The 20,640-nt window shown below is 43.0% G+C and overlaps 1 protein-coding gene across 1 annotated transcript in view; it reads right to left on the bottom strand.

Annotated features, from left to right (window-relative positions):
• Window positions 1–11,467, bottom strand: part of nfatc1 (nuclear factor of activated T cells 1) — a 47,667-nt gene extending 36,200 nt beyond the window's left edge. Inside the window, exons 1-5 of the mRNA XM_084919489.1 lie at window positions 11,064–11,467; window positions 8,708–9,755; window positions 8,240–8,399; window positions 2,956–3,158; window positions 752–924 (exon numbers count right to left, since the gene is read on the bottom strand). Coding sequence (XP_084775615.1) covers window positions 752–924; window positions 2,956–3,158; window positions 8,240–8,399; window positions 8,708–9,755; window positions 11,064–11,082 — 1,603 coding nt within the window. The 5' untranslated portion in view covers window positions 11,083–11,467. The remainder of the gene's footprint in view (window positions 1–751; window positions 925–2,955; window positions 3,159–8,239; window positions 8,400–8,707; window positions 9,756–11,063) is intronic.
• Window positions 11,468–20,640: the final 9,173 nt, after the last annotated feature.

Genomic DNA, 20,640 nt, shown 5'->3' with positions numbered 1-20,640 from the left:
CCAATAAATGTTGAGATATTCGTCTGGTACAAAGCACCCATTCACACGGAAGAGTTGTCTCACACTGATTAAGTTAAATATAGTGGATACTTCTGACCCTTTAGAGGGGTGTGACAGCCATTTAGGCAGCACAAGGCTCAGTGGTCAGCACTGTGTCTTGTGGTAAAAGGGTGCTAGGCTGTATGAGTTCCCTATGATTTCTCCTGCCATCACAAACTTGTTAGGTGAATTTGCCTATCAAAGGAACTTAAACAAATAACTGGTCTAATTGTTATCGTTATATTTATCACACAATCCAGATAATTTTTCAAGAAATTTAAAAAAATCACTGATTTTGCATCTCTTAAATCATAATTCTACTTGTAGTGCTTTTATTTTGAAGGACAAGCTTGTTTAGATGTCTTGTTGCACTGCAGGTATGTCAGGAGATTCTTACACCATACCTGAGAGCCAGCAGCCAGTCACAGTTAGAAGGAAACCTCTGGAGACTGTAGTCTATTTTCTTTAGTATTAACAAAATGACTTTTCAGAAAATTACAACTGGAAATGATGCATCATGGTGGATGCTCATTGCTTGTAATACTTAGAGTCTGTTAAATGCACAGAATGAGTTTCCCTGCTGGGATCAGTGACACTATCTCACGCTTTTACCCGTGTCCACGCTAATGGAGCCCTTTAAACGACTGTAGAAGGCTGATGAGTTCAAATTTGGCATTTTCAAAGCAGGACAAATATGAGTGGATGTACTTACAGCACTCGATGGGATTTGATGCCACCTGCAAAGACACCGTTCTCCCCGTGGCTTGGTTGATGTGAACCCTGAACACCATCCGCACACGCGTGTTCTTGCGTCCGATGTCGGTCTCCCCCTTCCTCAGCTCTATGTCTGAGTTACGCAGCTTTAAGATTCCCGCGCAGTCAATTCTGTGTTTGCAAGGACAAAAGACAAAGAGTCTGCTGGGTCCGTTTATGACATATATAATCTCACACTTAATCAGGATTTATGTAGCAAAGACTTTCACTCTGGACTTCATCACTGTAGCCCCGAAGAAGGCTGTCAACAGAAGATTAACATCCCCACTCCCAGCAGAGCTTTTACGCCTCAGTGGACCTGCTCTGGGGTAAAACTGAAGCTCTACAGAAAAAAACGCCTGGAAGCATTCAATTTTTCATGAATCTGTTTGTTATAATCTGGCTCCTTAAATATTGTTGCCCCTGCACAAATCTCACCACCAGGAATTGGCTATAAGATGTATTTTGAGGAGTCAAAGTCTTCATCGGACACTTAATAAGCCCCTTCTTCACTGAACTCCTCTAACTTTTTCATACTTCAGTACCTCAGGCCTTTCCAAACGGTTTCTGGCTTTTCCATCGCTCTGCTACTTGATGCTGCATTCCTCAAAGCCTACTTAATGTCAACTTTTACACACACTCGGACACTCCCTTACATTCTTCTGGGCAGACACCAGGGTCTGCTTCACTGGTGAAGTAACCAGGTGTTGATGCTAAGGACCCCAGCTGTTCTGCTCTCTGCCTACACAAACAGACTGACTGCAAAAAAAAAAAAAAATCACATACTGAGGGATCTCATCAGTGAGTTTTGGGGTTTTTTTTCATTTTTTTTAGAAGAAGAGGACAAAAAAAGACACTTTTTTTCTTTTACGGCACTAATTTATGAAGAGTTAATTGAATTCATACCAACTCGACTCTTGTGGCTTCATTAGCCGCAAAAAACAAATCTGCGTTGGCGTTGCTTAACAATTTAATTTGAAACTTTTCCTCCTAAATCATCTTGATGAACTATTCCAGGGATATAATAACGCCTGTATCCTATACCGCATTATGAAACATATATACGTCACACTGGACTGGAGCACATGTCAAATCCACCACAAAACCCTTCGTGTACTCTGTCAGTACTGTGAAGAAACCATACCCCGAGGTGAAGTCGTTGTATAAGTGGAGCTTATGTGTTACATCCATTAAAAAGCAGGGAAAGTGCTTATGGTAGCAGGATGTTACTACCTGCAGCACAGACAGAGACCCCGGGTACCCTGTTAGCAGCCCGAAGACTTCCCAGTAATCTGATCTCTGAAGCTCATAAAATGGGAAAAGCCACCCATCTGTGTGCGGAGAGTAACACTTCAAGAGCAAAACTAAAGCCCTAAAGGAGACATGCATGCTCAAAGACATGCACAGATAAATCAAAAGCAGCAATCTAACATGCTTTGATGAGGCTTTAGAAGCCCGAGAGGAGTGAAATTCCCTTCTCACCAGACCAGACTGATGCCTCTGTTGAAATAAATTCTCTTGATTTTAGTATCCCTTTAATATGATAACAGTGAAGATGCATTTTTACAGCTACCACAGCAGCTGGTGTTTACTGGCTGCACTGAACTCCATCATAGCAAGAATTATTATTTCAAGTCTTTTGGACTCGTTGTGTATTTGCTGCGAAATCTAAGTCATTCATTTAAGATTTAAACGTTAAAATATTCAAGTCGAATGTTGACTTGAAAGAAAAATCAAACAAGTCAAAGGACTTGATTGCGAGAGCTTTGAAGGAACATTGATGAAATTGTCCACTCTTAACTTGCAGCTTGCTCGTGGACAATTAAAAGATTTGACTTGGACTTGTTTCAGCTGACTCAAAACATGGCATGACTTTTCTTGATGGGCTTGAAGGAAATTTCTCAAGGGACAGCAGATTTCACTTGGATTTCCTGTCAGTGACCAAACGTGACATGGGCTTGTACAAAATGTGCTTTCTTGGTTAATGACTTGAGACTGGCATTGCTATTGTCTCAAATGACTCTTTAAAAGGTTTCACTGCCAATCAGATTCATCCCAGTTTAAAACCAGTGCTTCATTCCAGTGCACGCCAGTTCTTAAACAATTTGAGACTGGATGTCCAAGTCAAGTCTTGAGCTGTTTTTTTAGTCTGCCGATACTCACATGGCCCGCATGTTGTTCTCTGGTAGCAGTGGGATCTCCAGAACCTTGGTGTTGTTATGCATGGCCTCGTGGCTCGGGGTGGACACCGTCTTGCCTGTGATCCGGTGGACCTGGTAGAAGGCGTGTGGCCTCAGCAGCCTGTCATCAGCTGTGCCGATGAACAGCTGCAAAGTCAGGGGTTCGCTCTCCATGTAGCCGTGAAGCTAAGAGACAAAGAAACGACGGACATGTGCGGTCAAGCTTACAAACTGTCAGAACAAAACGCAGGTCTTTCAGAGGTCAGGCTTTCCAACAAAGTAGCCTTTTAGGACCGTGTAATCATCACCCTTTTCATCTTTAATTTACTACCAACAGCCTGTGCCCACTTCCTCTACGAGTTCATGTCAGGTCTGCCAAGATGTTGATCCAACAGTGGCTCAATCTCATGGGGCCAAAGAGCGGTAAAATACACCTACAGTCTGCAGCTTTGTGATTTGTGAGCACCATGCTCGCCTTGTGACATGACTGAGGCAGTGTTTTGGAAAAGTCAAGGTTGAGCCGTTTAGACCCAAACAGGGACAATCAGGGTCAAGTTAAACTCTCGGAATTGATTCTGCTTTGATGTTTATCAGCAAAACGATTGCAGGCGTAACAGAGGCGGCGCGGCAGCGCTGCTTGCTACAGTTGGTGGGCTCGTCCCAGAGCATCTAAAGTAATCCCAGACCTTCATAGGTGTTGCCTGACAAGAGGCCTCCTGCCAGGATGACCTCAACCTCCCAGACTGCAGAGTGCAGGCATGAGGCCCAAACCCGCAGGCTGAAATTTGAGAACAGCAGCTACTATTGACACCCTGTCAGAGAGTTATGTATGTTATCCATACAATGCAGCAGAAGAATTACAGCAGAATATTTAACATTAGTTTTATGTTTACATCTAAGTAAATATGAGTGAGGCTCGACATTTTACACCACTGTCAATTTAAACTGAGGAAACTAAACAGAGAAAAGCAACATTTTTTTTTTTTTAAAACCATGATTAATATGTTTCAGCAAACATCAACATGTGGATTAAAAATATAAATAAAAATGAACTTTAAAAAAAAAAAAGTGCTCTTTTTTTTCCAATCTGTAATTTTTTAGGCTCTTAAATTTCCTCCATCTTTAACCAAAACATCCCAGCTGGACTTGCTCCTGTTTGGCTAAACAGTCTTAAAGTTTTTCCATCTTTTAAATTACATTAAGCAATTCTGCTTCACTTGAAATGCCTCCAGTAATAAGGTTTGAATTAGTGTCGGCCATTCAGGGTCAAGTGTTGGGACGTTTTTTTCCTCTCTCTATGGGCTATTAGTATTCAAATGTATTCAAAAATACAGTTTAACTAAGTAGACTTTATTGCATGCTATCACGCAGAACAGCACTTTATCTTGACTGATTAAGAGCTTCTAAGAGTCAAACTGGTCTGAGTCTGCAAGAAAAGTGTTATAAAACAAGCACTATACACACATCGTCATCCACAGACCCGTCAAAGCGTAATAGAGGCCGACACTCAACCCCGACTAATTATAAGGCACTTTGGAAAAGAGTGTCGGCTGAAACAATCAGTGTGGAAATGTTGAAATGAAGACCGCACTTTTCACTTACATAAGGGGAGCACTCGAGGCGAGCAGCGCCCACAATGAGAGTGAAAGCCTCAGACTGGGGAGGCATAACATGTGATTTGGAGGAGGATCCCTGTCAGGGTTAAGAGCCTGCGAAAGCCCCGTATATTTGTGTAAGGAAATGGGTTGCTGCCTAGCAATGCTGTTTATTCAGGCAGCAGGAAGGAGTGTGATGAAGTGAGGTAGTCTGCTCGCGAGGTTAGTTACTCTCAAACTGTAATTACTTACAGATTACTGATTATCTGCTTTGAATTATTATCAGCAACAAAGTCTAGACAAATAGAAATAATCAAACTTGATAATATCATCTGACTGCTTTCAGCTGTTTTTGGTTTCTTTGCTTCCAAACCTTTACAAAGCATCCATTTAGAAATGCTTGTAATTTATGTCAGCATCATCATCCATCATTTTAAGACACAAGCAGCAATCATGAAATTAAGAAACCTTTCCTTTTTAGTTTTTCTGCTCCGTGATCTGAATCATATGTTTTTACAAAGCAATTCAAGCAGACAACAGTTATGATTTGTTGATGCAATTAAAATCACTGAGATACAGCTTCATGTAAATCCACTGCTCTTTCACTCTGGCAGTTTGACGCTGGCGAAGCAGCCAAGCCTCCCCAGTTCACATTATCACCCACAAGAGGAATGCCGAGACTCCGGCCGGGTGAGGGCGACCAGCGCTTCCTTTCCATTCCTGTGATGCCCCAGCAACTCTAAAATGGTTATAAATGGGAATCCTCCATCTTTATTTTCAAAGAGAGATAACCCAGTATGTCTCAGACGGCATTTGCTAATTACACAGGCCAAGAAAAAGCACATGACGCCAAAATAACAGCATCTAAATCTACAAAAACATACTTCAAAAGAGCATGTTGGGTACTTTTTGGTCAGATCATAAAAGCTTACTTCAGTCAGGGTGAAAAAGAGGACCTCACAGACATGAATACAGAGCATTTCCTCTCCACCAAAGTACAGCTTGAAACCCTGAGCATAAGCTGCAGTGAGGACTGGACGCAGCACTTCAGAGGGGCATTCTTCAGTCTGCTGCTGGTGCAAGGGCGGGTGTGGTTGAGGCAGGCAGCAGTGATGGCATTGAAAAAGAACAGAAAACAGCCAGCTTAACTGTGCTGATGCTAGAGGTGGAGAAAACGTGTACCACACTGAACAGGACCTTCCAGAATAAACTCTGTAAAGTCTGGGCAGGGTTTGAGTCAGAAAAGCGACGGGACAAGCCGCAGAGGCTTTGTCAGCCAGCGTCCGCGGCAGAGGCTGCGCGCACCGTGTAATCAGGAAGTCGCAGAGATGGAGCTGCCTTGTCTGAGGCTCCCTCCAATATCTCCATCACAGCCTGCCAGAAACGTGTGTGGTTTAGCTTGCTGCCGCCTCCGCAGGACGCAGGGCGCGATGATGTCAGCCGTACAGAGAGGAACTTTCCTAAACAAAGGGAAGTCTGTGTGGTTGGGGTGGTAGCTGGCAGAAAAAGTTGGGGGGGAGGTTTAAAGAGAACACACACTCTCTATTTCAGTTGAGGTGAACCCAGACCCCTGTCATTAAATCATTAGCACCTTCTCATGGTGAGCCTCACACAGATGTGCGGCTGTAGTTGCGACACTATGGCTAATACAACGTGTTTTGCTTTCCAGATTTTTCTATTCCAACGCTGCATACAAATATAATATTTCTGTCCAACAAACAGAGGACTTCCATTCAAACACTATTACGTTTAACCTTTTAGTAAGATCACTCCAGGAAAAAAGACGTCACTACATCCTATTTTTAATACCAAATGTGACGAATGCTGTTTGCAATTAGTTACACGAAATCAATCACAGGCAAACTTTTTCAACTGCAAAATTAGCAACAGGAAAAAAACAAAACATCCTAAAATTGAGTATATGTATTTTGTTTCCTGGTGCTCCTCCATCCTCACCATCACTAGCCACAGCTATGAGCTGCTCCTCCTCATCCGTGACGCACTCAAAGGTCAAGAGTTTTAACTTGTGTTGACAGACTTTTTATCACTATTGCGCAGTTTGTGCACTCAACAAAAATGCCAAATTCTCTCTCAGATAAATACACAGTTGTATAAGCTCTTTGTTAAATAGATTTAAGGGCTCTTTGACTAGCATGCTGCTAGTTCTTTCCCTTTCATGATACAAAATAAAACTTTATATCATATAGTTATCAATATCCAGTCCAGCTTATTTTATTATCACTTATTTTAATGCACTTAAGTCCAAATGTGTTGAGAGTGAACATGTTGCATGGACATGAAACCAAACAGCAACCTCAGCAGCAGAAAAATCCAAGTAAATTTGAAATATCAAAAACTGCAGTTCTTCTAATGGCCACTTGAGGCTGATGAGTTAATACCCACTGGATTAAATGGCCAAGTTTGGAGATGGGATTTTTTTATAACCAGTTTAAATTGTATTCATGTTACGTGTTAGTAAAGGCTGCTTTGAGTAATGGGCGCCGTATCATATTGTTCAGTATTTGGTTGGATTAAAACAGACAAAGGAGTCAGAGTCAGTTTGTGAGGGAAGGAAACTTTCATGCCACAGTTTGCATCTAATTCTATCCCAGTGAAATACAGATACACCTTGCTAACCAAGGTAGTAGTTAGCACTCCCTGGCAACTAATCTAAACATGGGCATGTCTTCATCACAACAAAACAAACAAAAAACAAGAAAGCAATGCCCCATATACCAACGTCAGGGCTTCAAAACAGCAGTTCACAAACTGGCTACATTAAAATCACTCTTTAGCTATGTAAGAATTCCCTGATGCCCGAAGAAACATGCAAAACTGCTTAGTCTAAAAAAATATTTTATCAAAAGCGAAGGAAAAACACAAGAGTGTCTAGTAAATTCGTTGACTTTTTGTAACGTGTTAAGAAAAAGCCAGAAGGTGTTAATAAAACCAACAGAACTCCTTACACTCGCTTTGTCTAACGCCTCTCTGCAGACCCTTTATTTATTCAAACACTGAGGTCAGCGGTGTGGCGTAATGGTTGGGGGACCAGATGGGTTTATAACCAAAACATCTGCAGATGTACACATTTTTTCTTCTTGGACTCGACCACCACAGCTACTGTGGTTAAAGTTCATGACTAAGCTCTTACTGGCCATGCTACATTAGTTCGTAACTGTCTGCGTTGCACTTGAAAACGCAATGGAAAAATCTGAGTCACCCTCGTCTGGACAGGAACTGACTGCCTGAGTGGACTGGTCTGTCTAATAGCATACCTATGGTATTCCATTCAGAAATGTGACATCTTTAAATAACATAAGAGGCAGGTCATGAAACACATGTCGCTCTAATCTTTTTTAACACATGAGGTAAAAGACAAGAGGAGGGAGGTGCTGAGGTGTTGAGGTGAGAAGTGATGAGGTAAGGAGCTGGAGTAAAAATGAGCCTAATGGCCGAACCATGTGTTGCTCCGATTACCGCAGGAAACCGAAGCTTCAGGCCCAGTCAGTGGATGATAAATGTGAATCTCTTTGTTTTTTAAGCCACTTTCTTTTGAAATTCTAGATTGCGTTGCTTATTAAAATGCTCATATGATACAAAGGAATAACATTATTCTTCACATAAAGTCGCTGTAAGTCAAAATGCAAATAAGAAGCACTGGTTCTAGCAGACCTGAATGACTGGGTGTCCTCCCGCCAGAGCCTTCACTGCTCCCCTGCTGCCCTCTGTCTCGTAATGGGCTCGGTGGTGGGACTTGGGCTGCACTTCGATCTGCAGGCTGTACGGCCCAGAGCTGGATGGCAGCTGCCAGTCGAGAGCTGGCAAAGATGGGCTGTAGTGGCAAAAAAAAAAAAATACATGTTCAACATGTCACCTTAACAAGAGGAGGGCTTATTTTAGATGGGCTTATCAAGGTAGAATGTGCAGAATGTGGACACTGCGATACGCCAGAGCATGTGATAAAGCCAGTAGCTTAAAGATACTTAAACACACTAATCCTTACTCAAAATTCACTCCGGTTCCAGGCATAGTGAAAGAATAACGGTCTTTGAACAACACATCTGATCAAATGCCAGAAATACTAGAAGAATTTTACATTTAATTGCATTTTTTCATGCTTGCGTAAACCGCCTTCCTTACCTGACATACTGCTTTGGCTTTGACCAGGAATATGGGTGTTGTGGTACATCCAGAAACCCACCACAGTAGCCCTCCTTCTTCAGGGACATGCGATTTGCTGGGTGCTCATCCTGACACAGCTCCCTAGGGCTCAGCTCCTCACCTCTAGGCTCCACCTTCAGGTTGATGGTGGGGCTGGGCTCCAGGCTGGTTTTTCGGGCCTTCATGGGGATTCCCTCTCCGAGGTCAGTCATTCCATCTGTGGTCAAGGCATTGATGGCTGCCAGGATGGCTGAGTTGGTGTACTGGTTGGTGTTTGGCAGCCAGGTCTCCTCTGTGACACTGAGGCGAGGAGATGTCTGTGGGGACAGACCTGGGGAGTGGTTGGGTGAATAAGGGAAGTGCTTTTGTGGCGCTCTGCTGCCATTTAAGCTGTACTTCCTCTTTGCACCACAGGGGGAATTGGGCCTGGAGCCACGCTGTCCCATCCAGGTGTCGTCCGTTATACTCGTGCGAGGGGACGTGGAGGGGGAGTGACGAGGAGAGCCACCGGAGGCGCAGCCGTCGCTGGGGAGGGTGAGGGTGGAGCCCTTGGGGGACACAGAGGGAGACTGCCAGGGGGAGTTCTGGGGTGAGTTGTCGTAATTGTAGGAGAAGCTTGACTCATAGGAGGATGCATCGGACAGGTTGCTACGTGATGAGACGCTGCTGGCCGGACTCAGGCAGCTGGGGTCACGGTAGCCATCTGCACTAGGGATGGTCAGTGTCACTATGGAGTTGACTCTCTTAGCAACAGGAAGGTTGCTTTCCTCCACCTCATCCTCAGGAAACTGACCGTAAGCTGTGATCTCGATACGAGGGCTCTCCAAGGTCGGGGCTCCGTTTGGGCGGATGCTTGTGGATGAAAAGTATCCGGCCGCTCTCATGTCATCCTGGGACTCATAACTGTGAGGCTCGCTGACAGAGACAGATATGGCAGGGCTGGACTGCAGGCTGTGGTACTGGGAGGGAAGACAAGGGTTGCCCAGTGGGAGAGAGAGACTGACGTTTGGCGTGTAGCCATATGCATCTGGAAAGCAAACAGATTGAGTTTGTTACCATGATAATCAAACACACATTCACTGGCTGCACTCACTGTGAGGGAGACCGATGCCAAAGTTAAGTCTTATGAGAGCTGTTGCAGAGGCGTTGGCTGTAATGGCAAAAGAACAGCTTGCCTACTGGATCTGGCCTTGACCATTTCCTGAGGCAGAAGGTTTGCAAGTTGAAAAGGTATATAACTCCAGTCTAAAAATAACCAAAAGCAAAACCAGGTAATTTTTTTCCACTCCACATTTGCCAGATTTATACCACTTAATTCACACGGTGCCCATAAACTGTAACATTATGAAAACACACTGATGCTTTTGTTGGCCCGTTTCATGTTGTAGCAGCCATCGAAAATAAACACAGGAGGGACATGACTCGTTTATTTGCATGCCGTAAAGGTGCACGCTGTACCAAGCCAGGAGAATTTTGTGAAGAAGCTTGTGGTGTTGTGCCAGTGCTCCCGCTGGGACACATGAAACTCTGCCCATCTGTGGTGATGGCTGAGGTCACAATTAGGTGCAGAGGGCGGGGGGGTTGACATGGGAAAGGCAGTTGTGGTTATATGGTGCATGAAGCCGGCTGAGTGTGACCACAGCAGGGCACATTGATACGCATGGAGACGGCGGCTGCAGACAGACATATGCAGTCACCGCAGCTCCTGTCTGCTGTAAATTAGAGAGAATTAGGGGCCCAGCCATAAAGACTATGACATCAATGCAGCACCATATGACTCCTTGTAATAAAAGAAAATTATGCCTACATTTAAAATCCTGCTTGTGGTGAGTGATACAGTAGCACTGAAGTGTCTGTTTTCTAAAATTAGCTGACATCCTGACAGTTTGCCTTGAGGGGAGGGGGGCTAGCTGCACCATCAAACGACTCTGCTCAATACTGTCCTCTGAAGCACTCGCACACTGTTACCCACAATGCCCTGTCAGTCCTCAGCGACTAACATTATTGGGCGCACTTTTTAGTCATGAGAGATTCACAGCAACAGAACCACGCCCACCTCGTCCAAATCAGCAGGGAGGGGCACTCACTAAATAGCTACACCGCTGCTTTAATACTGTAATTAACTACAATATACTGAGATAGTGTAGATAAGACCCACGGTTCAACAACACATCCCAGTTTAATGTATCGCATACGCGTGTAAAGTGTCAGGCACTGACAAGAAGCTAAAAAAAAATGCCACGTTAATAGCCGCACCTCGCTGTGATTAAAATAAAAAAATAAAAAATAAACTAAACACTCTGATGGGGAAGCCTAGACAAAAAGTCAAACTCACCTTCTTCAGCAGATTTCATTTTCCCCTTTGAGCAGAGCAACTTCTGAGATCAAACTCTGAGTACAGCTGCAGGCGGATACGATTCCTTATCCATATAGTGGAGCGGATAAATTCCCCCAGCTGTTGCTCAGGATCCTCTCTCGCTGTTTCACCACGATCAGAAATCACAAATTATTTCGGTGGAAGGGAAAAACGATGATTCTCTATTCTTTCAGATACAGGAGGGGGAAATGCATTCAAAGTGGGGGGAAGAAAAATAAGCGACGAAATGTTAAAACACGTGGAATAAGGTCATGACTAGGATGCAGACGTTTGCGCTAAGAAAGGCTATCTTCGTCGCTGTGCTGAGATATCTGACTCTTTGTTGGGGGATCCTGCCTCTGCTGGGTCTCCGTGACGCACTGCTTCGGCGCACAGAGAACTTGTGCGCTTTTAAAGCTGGGGATCACCTCAGCACCGACGCGCCGCCCTTCCTTCGCTCTGACGCATCTGCGCGTCCGACCACCGCACGGGTCCAGCGGAGATCCTCTCTCTCACTGGGGGTTTCCAGAGGCAAAAGAGGCCAATTAGAGAAGCTGGCAGAGAACCTCGAAAGATCCGAGAGAGTAAAACAAGCCACGCCAAACTGCCGAGCTCTGAGTGATTGGAATGAAACATCCAATGCAAAAGCTAATCCTGCACAATATGAGCCAGGGCGAGCATCCTGTTGAATATAAACAGTGGAATAACTTGAGTTGGAATGACACAGCACAGCACAACACGCTATGAACTGTTAAGGTAACAGATCTTAAAAGAAAACGTGCAACTCAAACTGTGCCCTCGTCATCTATTACTGACTAAATGAGCATGAACAGCGTTAATCTGCAGTTTCCACCCACTTTATCTGCTGAATCTGTTCCTCTTGGCGTCACTTTCAAAGGAGTGATCAGCGCGCTGCTGTAAGACACTGCACATGGAAATCAAGATTTATGTGCAGTCTAATCCTCACGAGCATTTTACATTAAACTGCTGCCATTTTCACCCTGAAAGAGCCATTCATCATCTGGTTAGCGTAGGATGTTAAGTTAAAGGCTGCCTGCTTGTGGAATTTCAGATGGCGCTGCAGAAGCAGCAGAGCAGGTGTGCTGGTACATGCAAGAACATATAGTGACCACCTTGTGCTGTTTCATGACCAACATATAAAGCATGAGAAATCCTTGAGATCTTGTTTAGGCCTCTCGTGGGTTTTTGAAGTTATTGCAGTCCATTTCCATTTCCCCCTCCCTGACAGAATGCAGGTCTGCGGGGCACAAACACATATAATTATGTGTTTGCATAGGACTTGCATAGGAGCACTATATAAAAATCAAGTGCTATACCCAGTCATTTGACACGCTGAACTGAGAATGTTCATAGAGTTTTCCACAGGCCGCTCCGTGGTCGGTGTAGACTTATTGGGCTTCCCTATCCTCAGCACTCGCAGGCTGGGTTGTTGCTATCTTTGGAAGGTCTGGACCTTCCAGCAGCTGGCAGCAGGCCCGAGGTTTCTGTGATGACAACAGTCACATGAGGCTCTCTAACGGTCTGTCCATCCCTGGAGGTGGGAAGCTACTTTACAGAATCATATCAGCAGGCCCTGTTTGGTGTGATACTGGTGGTGTCAGGCTAAGGCCACTCTCAGTTTGGACGTGTTATGGTGCACCTTTATTTGAAGGTCACTCTTTTATCTTTTGATTTTAACTCGAGTGTCTGAAGCATTATCTTTCCAGGAACACTTTACCCATCTCTCGGGTAATCCTGGAGTGTGCTTTGCTGAAAGATTTTTCACCGCGACGACGAGTAACACATCTAATATGTTGGTATGTAGAAAAGGGGACTTTTGCAGAATGCTTTTTGCATTCAAGACATTGTTATATCAAACTGATTCTACCCTTTAGTCCTGTGTGCAAGAGCAAAACTGCAGCTCAACCAAGCTACATTCCACCATTTTTAAAAGTTTGTTCACAAATATACCGTATTAACATAAATAAGGCAACTGGTTTCAAAATTTGGGAGACAAAGCATTTTAAATTCACAGTTAGATATGGTAACTGATGCCAGTAGCAACTCTGGTATCAGATAACTTTGTTTGATATTTGCTTTTTGCTTTTTCTGACTGCAAAGATGAAAAATTTAAATATTGCCATCCTGCAGACTCTCCTCAGAGTGGAAACCTTTTTTAAAAACAATAGAGATTTCACCAAAGCATTGTCTGAATATTTACCACCCAGATTTCATGGCAATAGTCATGACATTTCACTCAAAACCACAAAGGAGGTTTTAGGCTGTTCTAAAGGAAAATCCCACCACTAAAATAAAAAAAAAAGCCTCCCCCCTAGTTTTTGCTAAAATTAGTTTGTTTATCCGATGTTGAGAACTAAAGCATAGTTTCCTGTCAGACAAGGTAACACAAACTTGCTACCTTTACTGCACATGGACTGTTTGTACTAACATACATACACAGCCGCCTGTCTAAAGGCCTGCTCTAAGCCAGGAAAAACTCTGATATAGTAATCGCATGGCAGTACTGCAGGAAATGTAAGAGGACCAACAGAGTCAACAGGTTTCATCCTGTGAGAAACATGAGCATTGGATAGAAATTCATTTGACAACTGTTTAGATATGTCGGTCTGGACTAACTGAGCTGACTAACACCAGTGGGAGTAAAAAGCCTCAATTTCACCAGAGAGAAATATTTAGAATAAAAATAGGCCAATTAATATGTTCTCACTTGGTTTGCATATAGTTAGCAGCCCATTTCCTAAATTAAATGCAGAAGGTGCAAACTCCACTACTTCTGTGTGCGTGTTCCGCACCCATTAGTTTATCTGTGTCAAGGTGCAAACTACATCATGCACAATTTTCCTCACAGTACGACTCCTTCCCTGCACTTTGTGGGACTTTGTGCGACTGGCTGTTAGAGAAACAGTTTTAGAAATCAGCTCTTAATCCACATTTATCTCCATTATGCAACATCATGGCATGCATGCCCCCACATCCAAAGCAATATTCCCTCCTCACCCACTGGGATCTCATTTTGGCTGAGCTTTCTCTCCTCACCAGAATATCTGCGGGAGTGACGGCACTTGTGAAACCCTAGCCGTCTGTTTCATCACGGGGACGTGGCTCGGTGGCTCTCCAGTCATTTAAAGAGCCCCGCTCGTTTCTTTGACCTCATGGAAAGCTCTCGTGGGGCTGTGGGGGGGGGGCCTAACTGGGGCAAAAAAGGGGGGCCGGGTTGCCACTCCACAACTATGTGTAACTGAAACATGTGCTGCAGTAAACACTTCCACCACTCCGCAGTTAATAAATAGCTCTGCTGCTGATTGACTCGTGGACTCTTCTACGTCAGCGAGGTGCTGGGGCTCGTAGTTTTTCCAGCGATGCCTGTTGTTGGTTTGTGGACCAGCCTTAGTAACAGGCCACTAAAGACCAGATTGGTCCAAAGCCACAACTGAAAAAAGAATACAGCAGATAATGAGAAACAACGCCAACATCCTGCCCTGATAATGTAGGCAGAGCATGTCAAACAGAAGAACTGCTTTGATATCAGCAAAGCTACTTGTCACTATTGATGCAAAGTGACACAACATATGTTGACCGGATGGACTCATAGAGCTGTTTTAGCTCTATGGGATTGCTCCGAATTAAGCTTCAAATATGTTAAGACACCATCAAAGTCCACATCAGATCTTGGTATTTGAAACATTGGTAAAAAAACAGGTCTCAAACACAGATCTGATTCTAAATAAAATCTCTGCTCGCAAGTTTGTTTGGTTTTTTATTATGACAAGGCATTTGTTTCCTCTGAAGCCCTTTTCAAGTTCTCTGATTTAAGGTGGAGCTTCCTTTCTGGCATGTGGACAACATTTTATATTTAAGGTGGGTATCTGTTCATGTGCTCCTTTTGACTGTCAAACTCTCAAGCCATACATTACTTTTAAGTATGGATTCATGCATTTCTGCAGCCATTGGCAAGGCTTAGAGTATTTTTGTGATATGCAGACATACTCATCCAACATTTTTTTTTTTACTATGAGTTAGTTTAGTGTAGTAGAGAAGGCCTTACTGGTAAAGCAGAACCAAGCAGGAACACCCCCCCCCCCCCCTCCCCCCAGGCTAAAAAACCAACATACAGGTGCCTATGAGTGCAGTTCCTCAAATGGCCACTTGAGGCTAGCTCCAGCAGGGTCAGTCCCAATAGACTCCCATGTTAAAAACCTGCTAAAGTCATGTCATGAAAGATGAAATTATTAGGAATCTAGCCACATTATTATTATTATTATTATTATTACAGAGTTATTACAGTCTTGTAATTTGTAATTAGTCTTAATTTTGACTTTAAAAAATCAGTTTAGTTTCTGTTAATTCCCAGAGTGGATTTCTTGTTTCTTGTTTAATTTGAGTTTTTAGTGTTTGAAAATGTTTAGTTTTAGTTTATTTTTTTATTAGTTTCATGTCTTTTTCGCCCCTCCCTGAGCCTGGTTCTGCTGGAGGTTTCTTCCTGTTAAAAGGGAGTTTTTCCTTCCCACTGTTGCCAAAGTGCTTGTTTATAGGGAGTCATATAATTGTTGGGGTTTTCTCTGTTTTCTTTGCATTATTGTAGGGTCTTTACCTTGAGGCAACTGTTGTTGTGATTCCAGTTGTGAAAATCAGTACAGGTCTTACTGGTCTAAATAAATACATCTATCAAACTCTCATGAAGCAATTTTTGATGACAATATTTTTTACAAAACTAACAAACACTAAAATTAAGGATATTTCCTAATTTCAATTAGTTTTTATTTTCTTCAAAAGTCTAGTTTTTATTTTTACTTTTTAACATGTTTTTTTCACATTTAGTTTTTCGTTTAAGTTAACTATAATAACCGTGGTGTCAACATATGGCCAGATTGCTAACGCAGACCAAACTGGGTTTTGGCGTAAAAAAGAGCACTTTAGGTGTTTACGAAGAGAGCGCAGCAATAAGATTATACGTAAGAGGAGGGAACTCAGAGTAACTGAACCTTTTTTATCATATGTATTTCTGGGAGTTGATGCATCACTGCTTCCAACACGCAATCTACTGTTAATTACATCAATATTTAACGCCGGGGAAAAAAAGCACGTCTTATTTTTTACGCTTGATGTTGAAATGAACTTGAACTCTAAACTGCGTGTAGAAAACAGCACAACTTTTGTAAATCACCCATAAAACTAACCACACCTATTAACACTATTTGTGGATTGCCCTTATTATCTACTCAGACAATTCAAATCACCAATTTAGACCTGCTTACTTTACCTTTAGTAGCTTTTTTTTTAATGTTATCACTGATCAATGATATGTCAGGATGTGTGCTAAACTGCACTAACAAACTGTCGATGGATGCATAACTCAGGATCCACCCATCAACCATCCACCCACACAACCAAACATGGTTACTTCAGGCTAAAAACAAACTAACAAAAACATCATACCAACAGCCAAAATCTTACAATCCAGGAGGTCACAAAACAGTGGGTCATGTCACGGTGTCTGTGTCCATCATCTATCTAAGGTCTATGGGTGTTTCATTAACCACACTCATTTGCTGTGTCACAATGCACTGACACTGACTGCAGCAACATAAGAAGGAAGAAAAACACAGTAGGAGAGTTAAAAACAGATATTCAGCTGCAGTTAAGCTGCTCTTTAATGTAAAGATTGACTTTGTAATACACTAGCATATTGAGGGTTAAGAGCAGTAAAACACAGGGCACTTGTTGGGCAATAAAGATTGGCAGCAAGCAGCTGGCTCAAACTTTAATCCCAAATGAACATCTTGTAACAAGGGAACAGTCCCTGTGGCACACTTGAGTTGTTTGCCAAAGAGCATCCAGCCAGTTAAAAGTCTTAAGGTGGTGTACATGTGAAATCACGACATGACTGCAGCAGGTTTGAATCCCTGGACTTAAAGTGCATTTAAAGGGAGGCCTTCGCACGGCACGGTTGTGTGACCTTCGCTGTGAGCCAGCGGCGTGACTTCGTTTGGACAGCACAAACACAAACACAAAGCAGCGCGCTGAACATTTTCTTTATGGTGCAATCTCTCTGCTAATGAGTGACACAATCGCATTGCTAATTTAATCAGGCTGTAAATCATGTTTGTGTCCAGGAAACTTTTAAATACATGTTTGACCCCACGTCTCCCTGTGTTCCCTGCTGGGAGCGCTGCCGAGCTGCTTTTCCCAGAGTTTCATGTGGTATATCATTTTAAGGGTCTAAGAGGGAGGGGTAAATCCGATCAGGGTGTTGGGGGTGGTCTCCCTATCACAAACCCACAGATTTTTGTCGTCTGCCATCCCGTGCGCGGCCGCTGCCAAATTTTTGCGAGCGCTCTGCCTGGTATGACGTGGTTTGGACACAGCGAGGTGGAAAAGACCTCGACTGGATTTTCTTTCCACAGTTCTAACCCTCAAACTCCAGAGCCCGGCTTTATTTGGGTCTGAACAAAAACATGATGGAACATTGGGCGGCATTGTAAGTTATACAAAAACCGAGAAACAACTGGCCCAAAATACCAGCTTTCCCACTGCTCAATCACCTGTTTGTTTTGGAAAAATAATTTGGAAGGAAAGTGAAAAATTAATACTGTAGGTCTTTGTGTTTTTAAGCTTCCTCACACACCCCTGTCACCATATGTGCTCTCATAACTGCTATTTTATAAAGTGTTTCTTGATGTAGAATAATAAAACATTAAAAATAGTCCCTGTGACCAAGAGTTGAGTTCAGACTGTGATCAGAAAACTGGTTTCAAGGGACATGAAGTAATCTGGTACTGGCACAGCTTTACAGTGGCCTGAAAAGACACGAGAGCGATGAAAAGAAAGGTATTCAGAGCTGAGATCAAACAAAAATGTAAGAGTGTAAAAGTATTATATCACCATGAAAACACTCTATGAACAATTCTGCTTTATAACTGCTTAAGAATGAAGCATTGGAAGCCAGATGTCTCACCACCTGGTTGAATCATTGGTACTGAGTGAACCCTGTACTCTTATTATCACCTGTTTGAGCTATATTAGGGAGTAAAAAAAGAAACATTTTTGGAGTTTTTGGACTATAAAAACTTTGGTGACCCCTCACCACACCCCACCACCATGCCCGCTCTTTCTTACAGTCAGACTTCCTGTCTCCCGTCAATGTTCTCCTTTTTTCTCGACCGCCGTGACGGAATCCCCTGCTCTGTTTCCTGTTTTGAAGGCCTGTTGCTTAGTTACATGCGAGGGAGGAGTTTTTAGAGCTGAGGGAGCATTTGCAGCAGACGGCCGGGAGGTTCGTTCTCCCTCTCTCTCTCTCTAACAGTCCCAGAGCTGGCATGAGGCTCAGGCATAACAAGGATTGAGCAACAGCTCCGTGAGGCACACAGCAGGTTACTGTCTCTTAACTGTTGGTCATGGTTGCAGGGACACCGTGTCCGAAGGTCATTTACATAAGTGAAGAATGGCGATAGTGTAACTGCAGGGGAGTGTGGTTACCAACAGACTAGTTTGTTACTGTGGTACAAACCGAGTTGGGAAGGAGAAGAAGCTTATTGGCCCAAGAGGAAGTTTGCACTCGGATGATTCTGGTCTGCAAATTCTTCAGTTAGTGCAACAACCTCAACGCAAATCTGTGCTCTCATCACAAGAAACGAGTTTTTATTTTTACTGTACATGGAAAAATATTGCAGCAGTACGAAAAGTATTAAAAGTAGATACTGTATTCATTATGATTATCACAGAAAGTCTAAGTGAAAATCTAAGTACAACTTTACTGCTTCCATAAGAATTAAGAGGGTAAGCAGCAGCCAGGTGCTGCTAATCAAATGCACTTAACTGCTCATCAGCAAGTGTGAGCGCCTCTATAAAAGCAGACGTTTTGGCAGTTTGCTGGAGCATTCAGGTGCCAAGGAGGAATAACATTAGCAATGATCATACAGAAGTACTTGTTGCTGCCCATCAATCTGGGAAGGATTATAAGGCCATTTCCAAACAGTCTGACATCCATCATTCTGCAGTGAGGAAGATTATTTACACGTGGAAAACATTTGCCAATCTTCCCGGATGCCCCGGCAAATTCAGTCCAACGTCACTCAGAGAAATTGCACTCAGTTCATTCAACTCAAATCCTTTACTTCTCAGCCTTTCCCTCTGACCACTGGCGTGCCCCAGGGATCTGTCCTGGGACCCCTTCTTTTCATTATCTACCTTCTACCGCTTGGACATATTTTCCATAAATACAATATCCATTTTCATTGTTATGCTGATGACACCCAGCTTTATCTGTCCACTAAACCTGATTCTGCTCTTCCCCCATCCTCCCTTAAACCTCTGTTTAGCTGAACTAAATTCATGGTTCTCTTCTAATTTTCTCAAACTCAATAGTAATAAATCCGAGCTCCTCTTGGTCGGCACTAAATCAACATTATCCAGAACCAACAGTTTCTCTATTACTATTGATAACTCACCGGTCTTCATTTCTTCCTCTGTGAAAAGTTTGGGTGTCATCCTCGACAGTACTTTGTCTTTCAATTCACACATTAATAATGTTACTCGGTCTGCATATTTTCAATTGCGCAACATTAATCGTCTCCGTCCTTTTCTCACCCCACATGCCACTGCCATTCTTGTCCACATCCTTGTTACTTCCCGGATTTATTATTGTAATTCACTTCTTTTTGGTCTTACTCAAAAATCCATCCACAAGCTCCAACGCGTCCAGAACTCTGCTGCCCGTATCATCACCAGGACCCCTTCTGTCCACCACATCACTCCTGCCTTGCAGCAGCTTCATTGGCTCCCGGTCAAATATCACATCAATTTCAAAATACTCTTGTACACATTTAGGGCTATTCATCATCTCTATCCTCCATATCTCTCTGATCTGGTTAAGATCACCGCCCCATCTCGTTGTCTCAGATCTTCTTCTTCCACTTCACTCTCCGTCCCTTCCCCCCGTCTTGCCACCATGGGGAGCAGGGCTTTCAGCTGCTCTGCTCCACGACTCTGGAATTCCCTACCTCCTGTTTTAAGAAATATCTCTTCCTTCTCACTCTTTAAGTCCAAACTCAAAACCCACTTGTACAAAATAGCTTACCCCACATAACCTCTCCACTCTGCTATTTTATTTGTTTATGTCTTATGCTTTTATGATTCTGTAAACTGCTTGCTTTTATGTTGCTTTTATTCTACTGTGTACAGTGACCTTGAGTGTTTTGAAAGGCGCTTTTAAATAAAATGTATTATTATTATTATTATTATGTTAAATGTTAAAGTTCATGACAATACAATTAGAATAAGACTGAACAAGCATGGCTTATTTGGAGGGCTTGCTCTAAAAAAACCCAAACAAACCTGGCAACCCTGCTTACGTTTGGAAAATGTTTGCATCAAAGTATTTTAAACTCAAATGTCAGACCACCTATCCAACAACTGAAGCTTAGCTGAAACTGGTCATGCAGCAGGACGTCTCAAACACAACAGCAAATCAACAGAATAGCAGAAAAAGAAAATAATATGTTGCAGTGATCCAGTCAAAATTTAGACCTCAGCTCGA

This window comes from Perissodus microlepis, chromosome 22 (assembly GCF_051167445.1).
Source record: "Perissodus microlepis isolate ML-2025 ecotype Zambia chromosome 22, ASM5116744v1, whole genome shotgun sequence".
NCBI classification, from domain to species: domain Eukaryota; kingdom Metazoa; phylum Chordata; class Actinopteri; order Cichliformes; family Cichlidae; genus Perissodus; species Perissodus microlepis.
This window is presented reverse-complemented; position numbering and strand designations above follow the sequence as displayed.